At 33.4% G+C, this 17,748-nt stretch overlaps 1 protein-coding gene across 6 annotated transcripts in view; it reads right to left on the bottom strand.

Annotated features, from left to right (window-relative positions):
• Nucleotides 1-2,954: 2,954 nt before the first annotated feature.
• The window catches only part of LOC18426890 (methionine aminopeptidase 1A), a 34,017-nt gene continuing 19,223 nt past the window's right edge, over nt 2,955-17,748 (bottom strand). The window contains exons 1-10 of one of the 6 annotated variants that reach the window (XM_088861267.1): nt 13,120-13,361; nt 12,837-12,888; nt 12,680-12,721; nt 9,261-9,322; nt 9,025-9,123; nt 8,412-8,485; nt 8,208-8,277; nt 7,896-7,961; nt 7,699-7,787; nt 5,164-5,368 (exon numbers count right to left, since the gene is read on the bottom strand). In XM_088861267.1, the coding sequence (XP_088717393.1) occupies nt 5,297-5,368; nt 7,699-7,787; nt 7,896-7,961; nt 8,208-8,277; nt 8,412-8,485; nt 9,025-9,123; nt 9,261-9,322; nt 12,680-12,721; nt 12,837-12,888; nt 13,120-13,135 (642 nt within the window). In that variant the 5' untranslated portion in view covers nt 13,136-13,361 and the 3' untranslated portion in view covers nt 5,164-5,296. Of the gene's footprint in view, nt 3,096-5,163; nt 5,369-7,698; nt 7,788-7,895; nt 7,962-8,207; nt 8,278-8,411; nt 8,486-9,024; nt 9,124-9,260; nt 9,323-12,673; nt 12,722-12,832; nt 12,889-13,119; nt 13,362-17,748 lie in introns of those variants that run through there. The other 5 variants (XR_016051636.1, XM_088861266.1, XR_016051635.1 and 2 more) reach the window with 5 other exon arrangements.

Below are 17,748 nucleotides of genomic sequence, written 5' to 3'. Positions count from 1 at the left end.
AGAAAGAAAGAGCAGTCCGAGGATGGGGACCTCATACTACTCAGAAACTGAGGCCTGTTAAGTTCAAAGAGCGGTTCGAGTATTCTAACATCGGACCGCTTAGACAGTGCTTTACTAACAAAAAAAAATAAAAAAAATAAATTAAAATACGGTCCAAAGATACCATCCTCAAACGGGACAATTTTAGAAAAATAACAATTTAGTATTTTAAATAAACTCAAATCCGTACGTAAATCACTCTTCATTAATCTCTTTTTTATTTCATAGGGGCAATTGTATTGTATACCCACTTGCTATTTCAGATCTTTTCACGTCAATTTCTTTAGTTTTTCAATAGGGTGGAAAGGTGGTTTCCGCTAAAAAGAGAGGCAAAGGCTCCTCCACAGAGAGACATTACAATTGGAGAGCAGAGTAAAAAAATGGAACCGGGCTGGTCAACTGAGAATGTGCATAATTTCCCGCTACGTAACTCAACAAGTAATATCATGTCATCTTCCAAAATACAATAAAAATTAACTCCGGCCTTACTTCTCTGACCTTACTTTGATTAATTCTAGTAGAGCAATAAACATGGCTCCACCAAGTCAACTTCAACCATGGCATCACTCACTTTTTCTTCGAGACAGAAATTGCCTTGGTCATAATCATGAATATGAACACTAGTAATATTCTTAAGTTGGAACGGTCTTAAACGTTGTGAAATTCCGAGTTTGCTTTTTGAAATTACAAATCTTATTCACGATCCATCCATCCAATTATTATTTTATTTTATTTTGATATCATTTTTATTGCCTAATCTATTTTTTATTGATTTTAGTTTTCTTTTTCAACGATTAAATTTCACTGTACAGTTGAACGAATCGGTGCTTCTTTTATTTTTGAGGTCGGCTCCATGTTTCTAGTTCCTTTTCTTTAAACTTTTGTTATTTTGGGTTGCTAACCCTTTAAGAAAGGAGTAGTCATTATATTTGTTTAAAGTTTAAACTTTGAAAGGTGTTTGTTTAAACTTTGGAGTTTTACAATTAAATGTGAACACTAAAACGAGTTTATTATATAAATCAAGTTTTAGTTGCTATGGTTGACTTAAGGGCTGGAGTCAACACTTTTGAGAATTGCACTTTAATATAAGGAAAAAGTTTATAAAAGTTTAGTTGTCATATATAAAATCAGACCGCTCTGAATGTGCTATTGATCACACATAAATTTTTTCATAAACTTTGCGACTCGAAGCAAGACTTTGGCAGCATTAGGTTGATTTCCATCATCCAAAAATGAAAAAAATTTCAAGATTTGGACAACTAAGGAAATTAATATGGGAAAACACACACCATTGATTTTCAACTATCCGATTGAACTTCATCTCAACTTATAGCTGACGGCTATGACTATCAGCAAGTATCCAATTGCGTCGTCAACGATGGTGTGTACTTTTCCACACACAGGTGGTACACATTATGTACACTTCTTCAACCAATTTATGATTTATGTATTTAGGATATGCATATACTTTTCCTCAAGAAATTGGCGAATTAGCGGGGGACAAAATTAAAAGCCCATTTGACTAAAAGAAACATCATCGTCCTATTGACTAAAACAATGGGAAGCCATTTTACATTGTCAAAGGCGCGCGGCGCATTACAAATCAAAGCAAAGACCTTCTCACACGGTTGTGGAATTTCTACGCGTCCCGAACGATTTTTCAATTTTGAAGAATAACATTTTATGGTCCAGCAGGAACATGTAGTACATTTGCTTCTGATGACAAAACCATAGGATCACTTTTTGTGGGTTGCAATTAGCATGAGGCATAGGCTTTATATCAAAGGAAAAAGTTTATATAGAGCCTAGGTACTAACAGAGCCTACTTCCAAAATTTCACTAGAAAAGGTTGTTTTGATGCTCAAATATCCTCAAATTGATCATCTCAACATCAAGATGTATGGATTTGAGAAAAAAATAGATTTCAAGTTTCGGAAATAGTGCATCTTGTAAACCATTTTTGGATAGTCGATTTTTAATTTATTCAAGTTTTTATAGATCTACTCAATTTGCACTATTTTTTAAGCTTTAAATTTTATAATTAAAGAGAAAAATATAATTTAAGGCTAGTCAAAGATTTCCGGTATTGAAACCACATTTATGGACATTATTTGAAGGTGGGCTCTAATTTGATTGTTTAGAGCCTCGGCTCTATACAAACCCCCCCCTATATGAAAGGGACCCGGTTTCTATGCGGCCAAGCCTGCATATATAGAAATGCTGGCCTCTTAATAAATCTACATTTGAGATGGATTTTAGGACTTCATTTTTAAGGACATGTAATCTCTAACATGGAGATCATGAACATATAATAAAAAAAAATTAAAAATCAAAAACTAAAAATAACAATTCTAGTAAAAAAACATTAGGACCGTTAGTTTCTATTGTTTTTAGATGGAACACCTACTTGCCTCCATCTTTAAGATGGATGCTTTACACTTTCTAGACCGCATATGTAGAAATGCGATTGAGCCCGCATGAAACAATTTTTCATATCAAAAGAGTAAAGCCACATGTCAAAACCTTATGGGAAATAGCAGTTCCAACATGAAAAGCTCCATATTAACTCATTTTGGTCCATGTTTATGAAATTTGAGCTTCCAAAACTAGTGCCAATATGATAGATCTATAAACTTGCGGTACAATATTCTGAAAGGATTTGTTTGGATGTACTCATTATCACTGATAATTCACTATCCACTAAAATTAATCTTGATAGTAAATTATCATTTGTTTTGTAGTATGTAAAATTATGTGAGATAAAACAATTTTATATGTGTTTGTCGTTTTTTAAAGTTGTTTTTACTCTATTCGAAGTACTTTATTGAAAATCACATACTTATAGACGAAACAGTTAAAAATAACTGTACCAAGAATGTTAAATAATTAAGTAAGAGTACATGTAATACAAAGTATGTACCAACAACTATATAATATTATGCAGAATATATTGATTTGATATAGGATAATATCCATATAACAAGATTAATTTTCATCTAAACAGGCTCAAAATCTTAAGAATCTTTTTAGACTCATCTCCCAACTGGCGAAGTAACCTGGATTGCAAAAGAAACGAGGTCAATAACTTTTGCCTAATTATGGATATGTGCTCTACTTTGCAAGTTTCTTTTGAACATGTGTATAGGGAGGCAAATTCAATTGTCAAAAGCCTCGTACAAGTCTTTTCTTCAACATGTATATAGGGAGGCAAATTCAATTGAGGATAGCATTGGAAAGAAGGGTGCGACTCTTCAATCCATTTTAGTTTCTGATGTTCTTCCTCCTTGACATTTTGTATTCTCCCTTTTGAATAATAAAATTAAGTAACATTGTTAAGAAAAAAAAAAAAAAACTTTCGCCTACTTGTCTCTCTAGTGTCCATCGGAATGGGCTGAAGCCAGAGAGAGATTGCCCTTTTATCTTAAAATTTAAAAGAATATGTTCCCAAGAGGTTAGAGAGGTGAGGTATTTCTTGAAGTCCAACAAATTATTTTGTACACCCTAAAATCGGGTAATGCTGAGCGATTGGCCAGACACATAGGGCTGATGCCCAGGTGGGAAAGATAGAGCCAATAACAGCCCAAAAGAAGGCAATATCGCAAGGACTGAAGATCTTAGAAATGATTGTAGAAGGAGATTATCTAAAGGACCCGGTTTCTATGTAGAAATGCAGGCCTCTTAATAGATCTAATTTAAGATTTAATTTTCAAGGGCACGTAATCTCTAACATGGAGATCATGAAAATCAAAAAAATAAATAAGTTTTAAAACTAGAAATAATAATTCTAGTAAGAAAACATTTGAACAGTTAGTTTCCATTATTTTTAGAAATAACACATTGGTTTACACTTCTTGGTCCGCATATGTAGAAATGCAGTTCAGCCCACATGAAACAATTTTCCTTATCTAAAAGATGAGGTTTCTATAAGGCTAGGCTTTATGAAAACAAAACAAAGCCTCACCTCAAAACCTCGCCTAGAAAGTACTTTTGGCAAGAAAAATATCTATGATGGCTCTAAAATCAATTTTCAATAATGACAACAAAATTCAAAACTCAAAAAATAATACGGTTATTTTTAGGGCAAAATAGACAATTACAATGTATACTATTTTAAGAACTTGAAAATATATACTAATTTTAGAGCTTGAAATTCAAATTTTTTCGATGAGTTATCAAGTGAAGCTTTACAAGTTTTGATAAGGTTGCAGCCCTATTGAACAATTTTCCTTTCCTAAATGCTTTCCAAATCGCGTAGAGATGAACAACAAATACCTTGGTATGTGATTACCAATCTCAAGGAGACGGAGGAATCGTGTAATTGCAATCATGTTTTTAGACAAGCAAATGAAAGAGGCATATGTGTTGGATAGGGTGCTTCAAACTCTTCATTACTTGTAAATAGATATTAAGTAATAACCTCTGGTAATTTTGCATGGTTTGTAAAGGAATTGATCCGCATTAACGCTGAGAGACGGAGAAACTAAAGACCATTTTGCCGCTTCACGAGCCGACCCGCTATTTAGCCACAATGAATCTCCATAGTATTTTAAGGCCAATGGGTGCGGTTTGTATATAGAACCTGCCTTCAAATGGTGTCGAGAAATGTGGTTTCAATACCGGAAATCTTTATGATAACCTTAAATTATATTTTTATATTTATTTAAAAAGTTTAAAGCTTAAAAAATTATGTAGATCGACAAATCTATTAAAACTTGGAAATCTCTAAAATTGAAGGTCCAAAAATGCATTACAAAATGCCTTATTTTCGAAACTTGAAATCCTTTTGTTTTTTTTCTTTTTCTGATGTCCATGCCGAGATTATCAATTTGAGGATATTTGGGCAACAAAACAACATCTTCTAGTGAAATTTATTTGGTAGGTTCAAATTTGATTGCTTTGAGATTCGGCTCAATATAAACTTTTTCCATTGCAAATTGGGTACAATCATGACATCCATCGATAAAAGGAATGGGCAGAGACAACAGAGTGCCACTATATAAGTGAACAGCCAAATGCGTTGAAACTCCAAGATACCTGGTTATTGGAACCTCAAGACTACGATTGTTCAATACTCATTGATACAGATATTTAGTAATCACGATCAAAATTGCGCAAAAAAATATCTTTCTGGATAAAAAAGGGACTTTGTTGAAAGTATCATCAGATTGATGCATTGTTTGAATGTTGCATGGGAGTGGATCATGAGTTTCAATTATGTGCTACAAAGGACAATTTGCAAAACAAGAGTTAAAATTGTTTATAACAAAGGGAACATATTTGGTGAAGAAGGCAAACGTGCTGTTAGAACCTCCACACCAGATTCGGTTACCTGCAACATTGTTAAGAGATGAATTTATTTTTTATGTACTCATAATGTACTTTGTTTTTTCAAATAGTGTTTGTTTATAAATCTCCCTCAAGAGTAAATCAATTGGGCATGTTTGGTTCGCATGAAAATATTTTCCAAAAAATATTTTCACGAGAAAAAATTCCTTCGTGTGGTTGGATGCAAAAATATTTTCATATAAATTCACTACCAATTGGTGTGAAAAGATGCATTGAGACCAATTGGCGTGAAAATATTTCTACATCTAACCACATGATGGAATTCTTTCATTTGAAAATATTTCTCGACAAATATTTTCACACGAAACAAACATGCTATTCTCATATCAATTATTTGATGTACATAATCTTCATTCATTTGTTCTTTCATAGATACCTGTACATAAATGAAATCCGACATCTCTCACCAGGAGTGAAGTTCAAAAAAGAGTTAGAAAGGGGAAAATTTTATAAAGTGTTATTTGGGTGATTTTGTTGGGGGAGGATAATATTATAAGTAAATCACATAAAATTTTCCTTTCTGGTTTAAGTAATCAAATATAAGATCAATATAAGACCTTTTAACGTTTGCCCAAGTAAAACTCATCCCACAAACTAAATTTGGTTGAAGCTACATATGAATACCAAGTTCTATCATAGAGACTTGGAAAATCAAATGCAAGAGCAAAGAGAAAAAGATACAAGTAAAACAAAAGAACTTCTAAGAAGGTTTTTCAGAAGTTCTTTTAAATAATGGTATGATACAACTACGTTTGATTTTCTTTGAAAAATGAAGCATCTTTAAAATTAGGGTGTGGTTTGCATGAGGTTCCAACCTTAAGCAATCCGATTAAGGCGCCATGCACCTCTAAATTTTATCATAAATATAATTTAATATAAAAAATTCTTAGGATGGCTTGAGAATCTATTTTCATCTCTAATTATAATATTTTAAACTCTAAAAATAGTTCAAATCAAGTAAGCCTATGAACATATGAAAATGGACGGTCCGGATAATGTGTTGCAAGACACGCTATTTCGTGGACTCAAAATCTTTTTTTTCTTTTCATATTCATACATCTCGATGTCGAGATGATCTTTAGAGGTTTTACAACATCCAAACAACCTTCTATGATGGATTTTTGAGACGCACCTTTAATTCTACATTTTGATGTTGCAACCCTATATAAATTTTTTCCTTTAATTTATTTTGAAAATCACACCTTTTAAAAAGATGTTTCTTAGAAAAATAATCTTTTTGAAAATACACTGGCTCTAAACAGTCTTACTAACTATGCTAAATAAAGCTATTAACAGTTACATGTATAAATAATGAAGAATTGACCAGCGTCGCTGCAATTACTTTGTATACTTTTGGGAAATTATAAAAAAATATACCTTTTTTAAATTATTAGAAATAAACCCCAAAATTTTCAAAACCTCATCCATACCCCTTTTCTCCACTGTTTGCATTTTTTTAATGAAAATACTCTTCACGGTAGTCTTGGATCCATGAAGGCATCACGGTCGACCTAGAACCGTGATGGTCGTGGCGAAAAGCCTATAATGCTCTTAAAGTTCCAATACCCAAATAACCATCACAGTGTTTAAAACGTCATGATGGTCAAGGGAGATCACGGTGTTTCAAAGGCCGTGATGTACAAAGAAAGCATCACAACACTCCACAGACCGTGTTGATTTTAAAGTTCCAGTACATTCGTAACCATCATGGCGTTTAAAATACCGTGATGGTCAAATGAGGCATCACGGTGTTTCAAATGTCTTAACGTACAAAGAAAGCATCACGGCATTCTACAAATTGTGATGCTTTTAAAGTTCCAGAACGCTCATAATCATCACAGTGTTAAAATACTGTGATGGTCAAGGGAGGCATCACGGCTGTGCTGCTCTATAATCTCTAGTAACCCAATAATCATTATGGTGTTTGAAAGTCCATCATGTTTTTAGTTGACAGTGATGCCTTCACGTATTTAAGACTACCGTGAAGGGTATTTTTGTCAAAAAACGCAAACAGTAGATAAAAGAAGTATGGATGAGGTTTTAAAAATTTTGGGGTTTATTTCTAATAATCTAAAAAAGAAAGTATAGTTTTGATAATTTCCCAATACTTTATCTACAATCATACTATTATCGGATCATTTTCAATATTCAAATAATTGTTGTTTATTCATACGGAATGTCAAGGAGAACGCAGAAAGCCTTCCAATTAAACATTGTTAAAAAGCATTATAAATGAAACTGATGAAGCCTATCCATTGTACTAAGTTATCTTTCAAACCAAAGGCAGGATATGTAAATGATATGACTACTCACTAGGAGGGTGTGTTCAAATTGGGCACTTCGCTTGCCATCTGCAGTAACAGCAGTCCATCCATCTGGCCACATTCGATCACGCCAAACTCCTACAACAGAAAATTATTTCTCATTACACAAAGGGTAAGAAAGCTTTCCATTTTTCTTTTTCTTTTTAAACCAAAATGCACAGAAAGTATAGAATCTTGAAGAATGACCTGCATTTATCATTGGCTCAATTGTAAAGATTTGCCCTGCTTTCATCACCCCAACTGCTTTATTCTCTGCTTCATGTGAAGGACACAATGGCAAACATTTGTAGGTAGATAGATTGAGAAGAGGTAAAAGCTCAAATGCATTACACTACATTAGTCATATGATGCTGCGCTTCTGTTATAATTACTTTATTGGCAGTTCCTTTAGGCAATGATGATGTATTAAAGGGTTTCTGTTCAAATGATCAAATATTAAAACATAGAAAAATAAATAAATATGAATGCATTTTGTTAAGGACATCAACTGATGGATACTTCCGTAGTGGGGAATGTTCGGAGCACAATGAAAAAGCTCCCCAATGCCATGACCACAGTAAGATTTCACCTGATTTCCCAAATAACGGGGCAATATCATGAGGATCAAATATAGAAAAGAAGAAAAACAAAAGATTCAATATGCATAAGATTTCCACAAACAAGACGCTTTCTAGAGTCGAGAAGTAACAATATCATCATTACCACTGAGAACCCTGACATCAATGCATGCCGATTGATAACTTCCCCAATTTCACGAAATCGTACTCCTGGTTTAACTGCATTGAAAAGAACAGCAGCCAAATAAACAGAAAATTACACGTAGTACTTATACACTATCATCACTTTCGAAATCCAACAACAGATACGACTTACCAGCCAAATAAGGGAAGCTAAAGTTTGATGCATATCTATCCACCAAATAAAATAAGTACTGAACTACACATTCTTCATTCCCGTTTATTTTATGGCAGCAGGATTTGGAGAAGGGAAGTTCCAGTATGTATAGTAATGTTTGTGATTTGTAACCAAGAAAATATTGTACAGCCCATTCAGAGTGTAAGAGGTTCTTGATTTGCAACATGAAACTTTTGTATGGGAGAGAGGAGGAGACATTTGATAAACATTTTCCTTGTTATGCTGCTCCTTTTATAAAACCAACTTGTATGATGAGGACAAAAGGAAGAAACAAACCAATGGTTCCCAGTCCTTTTTCTTGAAAATGAGACAGGTTAAAGCACAACTTTAGGATGTGGTAACTGGGAATAAATGCAACATCTCATTAGACAAGCTGGGGGAATACATTTCCACCATATACCTATAGATATTGCTTTCTCCAAGCACTCGTATGTACATTGAATCAGTTGTTGAGAAGCTTCATCTGTTTTCCCAACAATATATGTCTCGTTGAGATCACCTACAGATTGGACGAATATTATTATTATAAACAAGTTTTGCTCAGTATGATTCAGCCAACACATTCTTATCACCTACAAAAGTGAACAAATGCCACTAGTATATATACTAGGATTAAAGGAAATTATTGTTAGATACCATGAACACCGTTATAGTAGACTGTTACATCAACATTTACAATGTCCCCATCCTCGAGTCTCCTGGAAAGGAAAAACAGCAGATGAACTTCGTGGCAACTAGCATCATAGACCAAAACTACAAATCTACATAATAACTTGTGGGATTCAATCATCTTTAGCAAACTAGATCTTGAGAAAATAGAGGTACTTCAGCATTCATCAATTCAGCATACACATGCATGCTTGTGTAAAAGATTTCATAAAATATTAACACGTGGGACTTTACTACATGGCCCCTCCCTAATTTTCTAAAATCCATCTCCTTGAAGGATCATACACCAAAAAAAAAAAGAAAAAGGAAAAAAACAAAGAGAACCTGACCATTTTGAAAGGATTAAATATAATATGGCAAACTAATCAGTTGTTGCTTTCAAATAGAAACGTTGTCTGGCTCTGTAAATACTTTAGCTCATGAGGAGACACTTAGGGACATGAATTCCATAAGGGCTTGTTTGGTTCCGGTAAATGGGTTTCCAGGAGACTCATTTCCATGGATAGCACTCATACAAGGCATTTCTGCATTTTGGTTGCAGTCCGGAGATAGGATTTCAGTCTTCATGTGGATATCTGTATCGATCTTTTGAGGCCAAAACATGGAGATATGTGATCCACCAAAATATTAATCTAATAGTTAATAGATATAATAATCAATATATATTCTAATAATTATATATAATAATTATAAGGAAAGAGTTTATCTCAACACTTTAAAATGTAGAATTAATGTGCACCTCTAAAATCCTTTGAAAAAAGTTAGTTTTTGATGTTGGAAAAACATCAAGTTGATCCTCTCGACATCGAGATCTAAAAAAAAAAAGAGATATTCAAGTCTTAAAAATAGTACATCTTGCAACAATTATCTGGATTGTCCCTTTCCAAGATTTTCATACATTTATAGATCTGCTTGATTTGAACTATTTTTGGAGTTCAAAATTTTATAATTAGAGAAAAAGTTAAATTCTTGCAGCATCCTAAGAATTTCGACACCAAAGTTGCATCTCATGACAAAGTTTGCAGGTACATCTTAATTTGACCATTTAAGATTGCAACCTTATGCAAACCACACTCTAGTTACTATATATATATATATATATATTATACAATATTATATTAAATAATAATATTGATATATAGTATTAACGATACAATAATTATATATAATTATTAATTATTTTATATAATACTAATTATATAATAATATATAATATTATACAATCATCATCATCATCATCATCTAAACCTTACCCCAATGATTTGATGGGTGTTGAAAAAGAAAAGAGTCTCAAAACACTACATCGACATGGTGAGAGATGTACGAGGGAGCGCTAATTAGTGTACGAACAACTAGTGGAGAGACGAGTGAGTTTTTCAGTGATAATAAGTTTACATCAAGGGTCAGCATTGTCTTAGTTGTGGACGACTTAACTAGGCACATACAAGATGAGGTACCGTAGTGCATGTCGTTCATGGATGACATAGTTTTGATTGATGAGACTCACAATGGTGTCAACACGAAGTTAGAACTTTTGCGGGATGCTCTAGAAGAGGAGATTGACAGCCAAGAATACCAAAAAGAGCACACTTTCGATATCTTCGGTCAATAATCCAGGAAAATGGAGACATTGAGGAAAATGTCATACATAAAATTAAAGCTGGGTGGGCGAAGTGGAGATGTCCAATCAGAGTTCTATGTGATTGCCGCATACCAATGAAGTTGAAAGGTAGGTTCTATAGGACAGCTGTGAGATCAACTTTATTTTATAGGGTGGACTGTTTGGCAGTCAATAAACAATCAAACAACATACCCATAGAATGAGTCTAGCCGAGATGAGGATGACAAGATGGATAAGTGGAAAACAAGAAGGGATAGAATTCGAAACGAATACATTGGAGAGAATTTAGGTGCAGCACCAATAGGTGCTAAGTTGAGAGAAAGTAGACTTAGGTGGTGGCCACGTGTGGCGTAGACCCAATACATCACCTGTTAGGAAGTGCGAGTTAGTTCAAGTGGAAGACTCAAAAAGGGCAAGGGGTAGGCCCAAAAGGACATAGTTAGAAGTAGTGAGAAAAGATATAGGGACTTATGGCCTCATTGAGGGTACGACTCTTAATAGAGCGGAATGATGAACCAGGATATCAACCCCAAGTAGTTGGGAAAAAGCCTCTATGAGAATGATGATATTAAAATACTATTATCAAGGTTTGAAAAAACAGACAGGTCTCCTAGATCGTCAATCCCAAAAACCGGGTCGAATCGGTGGATTGATAATCCAGATTGAAGAATTTGTCAGATAGGCAAAATTTGGCATTAAAATTTTTTTAAGAATTTCTTTAAAATCTATTTTTAGATTTTATTAAAAAAGTAGTATTCATAAAAATATATTTTTATGTATTTCCAACAAACCTTATTGGTGAGGAGTTTTTTAGTATTTTGATGAAAATACATAAGTATTGAGTTGCAGTGATTTCCAACAAACCCAATCCAGTCTTAAGAATTGTAAATTTGAAAATTGAAAACATGGTATCTGATTGAAGCGTCTGATTCTCTCTGACAAAACCGGTACAGACCGCTCTGAATCAGCCGATTTTGGGAGGATTCGGCTAGATCACGATATATTACAGGATCCACAACGGGCAGGGCAAAATCCGATCTGGATCAGGCGATTACGATCGAGATCATCGATTTTTCAAACCTTGATTATTATGATATAATAATGTTAAAACAATACAAACAATGGACATACATCTTCCAGGGTTCTTATTGAATGCTATCCAAACAGATGACACCCATAGTCCAAGAGATGCTAATTCTAGGGAATACCAATTTCAAGAGAAGCATCTCCTCAAGACAAACAATTCCAAGGAACCAACGAGGCTTTAAGATGAAGAGTGAAGAAAGAGGCAATAAAGAGACAAGCTCAATTGCTCAAAGGGCCTCCAAACTACAAAAGGATTAAAAGATTTGGCAAGGCAAAACCCAAGCCATATCCTTTCCAACATTCTTTGTTTAACTCCTGCAGGTGATTGAACAATGTTGACTAGGGTTCGACTTCCACTTCCCCACCAAAGTCTTTCAATCAAGTTCTAACTTCCAATAGAACAATGCAATAGATATCCGAATATCAGACTCAAAATGCAATCATAGAAGTGAATGGGTTTTTTGGAAATCAACTCATCAAAAGACAACCTCTTCAGTTTGAAAGACAAATCTTTTTGTAGTGTTGTACTTCCATTTAAAATACTTTTGTTAATTCAATTTCCTAAGGACCTCAATTAGGTTTCAAACACAAGATATTAGAAAATAAAGTGTCTCACATGACATTATATCCTAATTTATGCTGGAGCAGAGTTATATGGATTGCACATGATGGTGTATACCTGGCATCTGGAATTCCATGGCAAATAACCTCATTAATTGACCTGCAAAATTAGCAAGAACAATTACATTTCTATCAACAAAAAGGAAACTACAGTTCTTTAATTTCTCTGTAATTGCCTAAGATAACTAGTGATATTAAAGAAACAAAATACCAACGTGCAACACGACTTTGGGAAGAAATGATAGTTCAGGGGTGATGGATATCCGCCTGCACAAACAGACCATTCTGCTCAGTGTTGAGAAGATTTCAGTAATCTAAAATCATGAGTAAGAACTACTGTCTTTGTTCAATAATGAAAGTGTACCGCCTGCTTTCCAAGGAATTTGACAGAAATTCAGAGAATATTTAAAGGGAGATTTACTCCTTGAGAGGAATACAGGCAAATAAAAACCTAATGAAGCAACAAAAGAAGATTAAGAATACATTGTTATTACTCACTGGCAAGGATGAACATGCAACAATTTAAAGAAAAGCAGTCCACATCGCGCCTAGGCCGGTGTATCAAAGGGTAGTGGGTGCCTAAGCTCCATATATAGGCCGACGAGGTGGGCCCTTAGGCAGGTACCAGCCATAGTCGTTCTTAGCAGAAACCGCCCTATGACAAGGGTGAATGGGCCTTTTTTTCTGCTTTTCAGGGGGAACAATTTTTTTTTGGCAGGGCGTAATGTAATCCCTGAAAACTATTTAAGAATTTAAAAAAAAAAAAGAAAATCAAAATTAGAAGTACTCCCTCTTTTTTTAAAAAAAGATAAAACAAACTCAAGAAGTTAGAGAAATCTTCCCAAATTTAATTTTTTTGCATAGGATTCATAAATGGAGGACCAAGATTCATGTGGCAAACCCCAAATAATGGGGATAGGGTTTGCATGATGATGATGATAGAATTCGAGAAGATATTTGGATTTTGAATAGGCCATTGCTATTATCTTTTGCTCCTTGTAGTTGTTAGTTCAATCTTTGTAATTGTTAGTTCAATCTTACATTTATCGCGTTACAATTGTGAAATTTGATTCAATAGTGAAGAGTTCTCCAAGGAGTGATTTCATGCAACGGATCTAAAGTAATATAATGAAGCAATATTCAAAAATCATGTTACGGCCATTTCTTTGACAACAATTTTAATATACACTCTTTTGATTCTAATGAACAATCACATAAAAGAAAAATTTGAAAACACAACCTAAAAAGTACTTTTTTTGCCCAATTAATATAGGTCATCCATTTTAGTGAGACACTTAGATCTAGGCCTTAGAAGGATCTTTTTCCTTTTCAAAACTTTTAGATAGCTTTATTATTATTAAATTAAGAATGTTTTAAAAGAAAAAAATAATTTTGAAGTCATAAACGCTAACATCTTGAAATTCACCAAATGGACGGTCGGCATTCATTTTTGAAGGGGACTCATTTTGACCATATCTAGGGTGCAAAATTGAATTTCCAACAAAACAGTATTCATTTGTATTGGCCTAGCTTTAGTAGGGATTTGGCTTTCAGTAAAGTTTGATTCATATGGTAAGCTGATACTATGTTTTTTCCTATCCCAAAAAGCATTAGGATGTTCGCTACATATTGATGTTTCTATTCGTTTTTGTATTGATTAAATTTTTTGTTGTATTGAAGGCGTTTGTATTTGGTCTTCAATTACTTTGTATTTAACTTCCTGTTTAAGTGTACAAAGAAATCTCTCTTTGTCTTGTAATTGGCTTTTGACATTATTCAATTCTTTTAATTTAGGTTTATGTATGAAGTTGAAATGTATTGGAATATTTTGAATTGTTGATGAAATCCCTGTTTCATCAATGGTTATAGGATAGAGCAATGTTAGGAATGGAACTCCTAGAATTACTGATTGGCTTAATCCTTTAACCATGATAAATGGTGTATCGATACATTGATGATTATTACATACAGAGGCGTTGGATAATTTATACTTGATAAATAATCGACTACCATCTGCTGTATTTAGTATTTGAGTAGTTTTATCAAAGTATTTTGAAGGTACAAGTCCTTCATTGATACAATTGAGATCAGCTCCTGAATCTATAAGGGCTGATGTTTCAAAACTATAATTTTTGGCAACAATAATTTTTACTTGGACAAACCATTTTTGGACAACTATTTTATTTATTAAATTAACTGAAGGAGTTGGTAGTGTTAACTCTTTTGAGGACTCAATAGTTTCTATTGGATCAATAGTCTCTATTGGATTATCTGTAACCAAATCATTGAATTCTATTTCGTCTGTCTCAGAATCCTGTTGAGACATTTGTTGTAATTCTAATATTTGAATTCTTCCTTTCAATTGTACTATTTCAGTTTTTATTTCTTTAATCTCTTTTTTGAGATCAGAGATTGTAGGTTCTTTTTGAGAGGTATGTTGATCACTTACTCTTTTGATAATAGCAGAGAAATTATATTCATCTGGATCTTTAAGAATAGATGATGATTTTGATTTATTTTTTGTAATATTGATAAATTGGGTAATGATAGCTCTTTTTTCCTCAGGATCCGTTATTTTGTCTATAATGTCTAGAATAAAATTATCTTCCTGAGTGAGTGTGTGAACATTATGTTGGGGTAATGGACAACTACAGTCTTCTGATGATTCTGTAGTGGTTTCAGTATAAGAACTATCTGATCCTATAAGATCAAGATCATTACTATCTATTTCTTCCGTATAAGATCCACTAGAAGTAGAGGAGGAAGAATCATAGGATATTATATTTTTTAATTTTGATTTGGTTGTATCATCTAGATTCAATGAGTCTATTTTCTTTTTTAATTTACATTGGTGTTTATAATGTCCTATTTTACCACACTTATAGCATACTGGGAGTTTTTTCCTTTTCTTTGTATTTGGGGAAAATTTATTAATTAATTTTCTCTTGGTCTTTTTATAATATTCTTTGTCCTTATTCTTCTGAATATTGAGTATTATTATTATCATCTTCAAGTTGTAATGTACAAACTTGGAAGTCCTGTAATTCTTCTATACTGGGTTCAGTATTAGAAGTTGTAGGATGAGATGTTGATGTATATGTTGGAATTACAATATTATCTCTGGTCCTATGTGTTCCTTGAAATTGTATTTTTGAATTGGATGAAGACATTTGATTAGGAGGAGGTAGTATAATTACATTTGGGTTGTGAGAAATAGATTTTCTACTTGGTATTTTATTTTTACTATTTCTCTTCCTATTGATGTCAATATCATCTTGGACTTGTAAATTTGTAGTTTGAAATTGTATTTCTACATTTCCATCTGTATGTTCGATGATATGGTTGGGAATATGATGTTGAGGAATTTCTTGTGGTTGATTGGCATTTTGTAATGCCCATGATTGAGGTAGAATTATATCTGACCATTTTATGGTTTTTGGTACTATCATATTAGATTTTTCTATATTTGTTTGGAACAAAATTGTTTGATCCTTTTGATCAAGTTTTAAGGTATTGGGACTTAATGTATTCATGACCTTATAATATATTCTATAGACTATAGCAAGATTCTGTGAACCATGGATCATATTGAATCCATGTGTTTTGAGATTTATTGTCAATATATCTAGGATATTTGGGTCGGTTAAAGAAACAGAAAAATTAGGAAAACAGTTAAAATAAATTGGACCGCTACAGAGGCTGGATTCAACCATGCCAAGTAGAGAGTCGGCGAATATATTGTGTCTTGTATCTCTTAGGCATACAAGCACAGAAGTGTTCAACCCTGGTCGGGTCAAAGGTTTTACTGCTATTTGAATGAGGCCAATGTGTAAATATTTGTAATTATTTTCTTTATGTTTTTCGATTACTTTTTTCGAGAGTAGGTGAAAGTCTTCTTGATGTTGTGTTACTGATAGACTTTCTTCTACAGTCTTGATGGCATAACCCATCTTAAGTTTAAATGTTCCTTTATTATAAACATCATGTATTGGTACCTTAGGAATATTCCAATTTTAAATATTTTCCTCAATATCATTTATAATAATTTGTTCTTTATTCTTAACTCTAAGTTTTGAAGATGAAGATGCAGTTTTACCAGTAAGATTCTTTATGAGATTTGCCATCCGTAGGTTGTGGATAATGACAATCTGGACATTCAGTGGCCTTAGCTTTTTTCCCTAAGCGGCTCTCCTGGCCTTGGCGGTACTTTTCGCATCGACGTTCACTTGTCTCTTGTCTTAACTCTCGGACCAACTTTCTTGGTGGTCAATCTCACTTGGTTTTTTATAGTAAAATGTAACTTTATCTTAACCTATGGAGTGAAAAGAACAGTTTTACAAATTCTTCAGTTGTAACTGTTTGCACAGTTCCACTGTGGAATAGTTCTACTGTTGTAATTTGTTTGACAGTGTATCACTGTATGGCTCTGATACCACTTTGCGCCAGGATCTACAGCACTGTCATTTGCGTCGTTTTGGACGGCTTTTTATTTATTGGATTTTATGTTTCAGGTTTTCAAGTCTTATTTTTGAAAAATTATAAGCGGATAATTATAACAGATATGTAAACAGCAAGCTGTTGTAAGTTATTAAGGATTGTAAAATTCTATAATAATTTAAACAGAATAATATGATTCCTATGAATGGAACTATTGAGATATCAAGTACAATCCACTGAGCGTAACTAGTGTTACCTATCTTAATATTGAATAAAATTTTAAACTGCATAACAGGCAGACATATTTTTACAGGAAATCACACTAGCATCTTATTAATAATCACACCTGTTTACAAGATGAAAGCAGGGAAATATTACAGAGAAGGATATTACATGAAAACAGGAAATAAAATAGGGAAATAAAACAGAGAGGGATAAAACAGAGCAGAGTAAGTTGGAATTAAAGTAAGAGACTTACTGAGCACACAAACAGTAACTGGAAAACAATTTCCAGTGATGAGGGCAGTACGAAGGTAAATTTGTGAGATTACAATCACACATTAGTATAGAGTGAGGTAAGAGAGAACCTGGTTAAGCTATGAGGGCGAAGATAGCTCCGACTAGGAACAATATGAACTGTTGCAGAGGTTTTCACAGGTATATGATGGCAGAGGTTTGGTTCAGGGGTGA

This window comes from Amborella trichopoda, chromosome 3 (genome assembly GCF_054954075.1).
Source record: "Amborella trichopoda isolate Santa Cruz 75 chromosome 3, AtrichopodaSantaCruz75HAP2 v2.0, whole genome shotgun sequence".
Lineage (NCBI taxonomy): Eukaryota > Viridiplantae > Streptophyta > Magnoliopsida > Amborellales > Amborellaceae > Amborella > Amborella trichopoda.
Note: the sequence above shows the minus strand (reverse complement) of the source record. Positions and strands in the feature narration are given on the sequence as shown.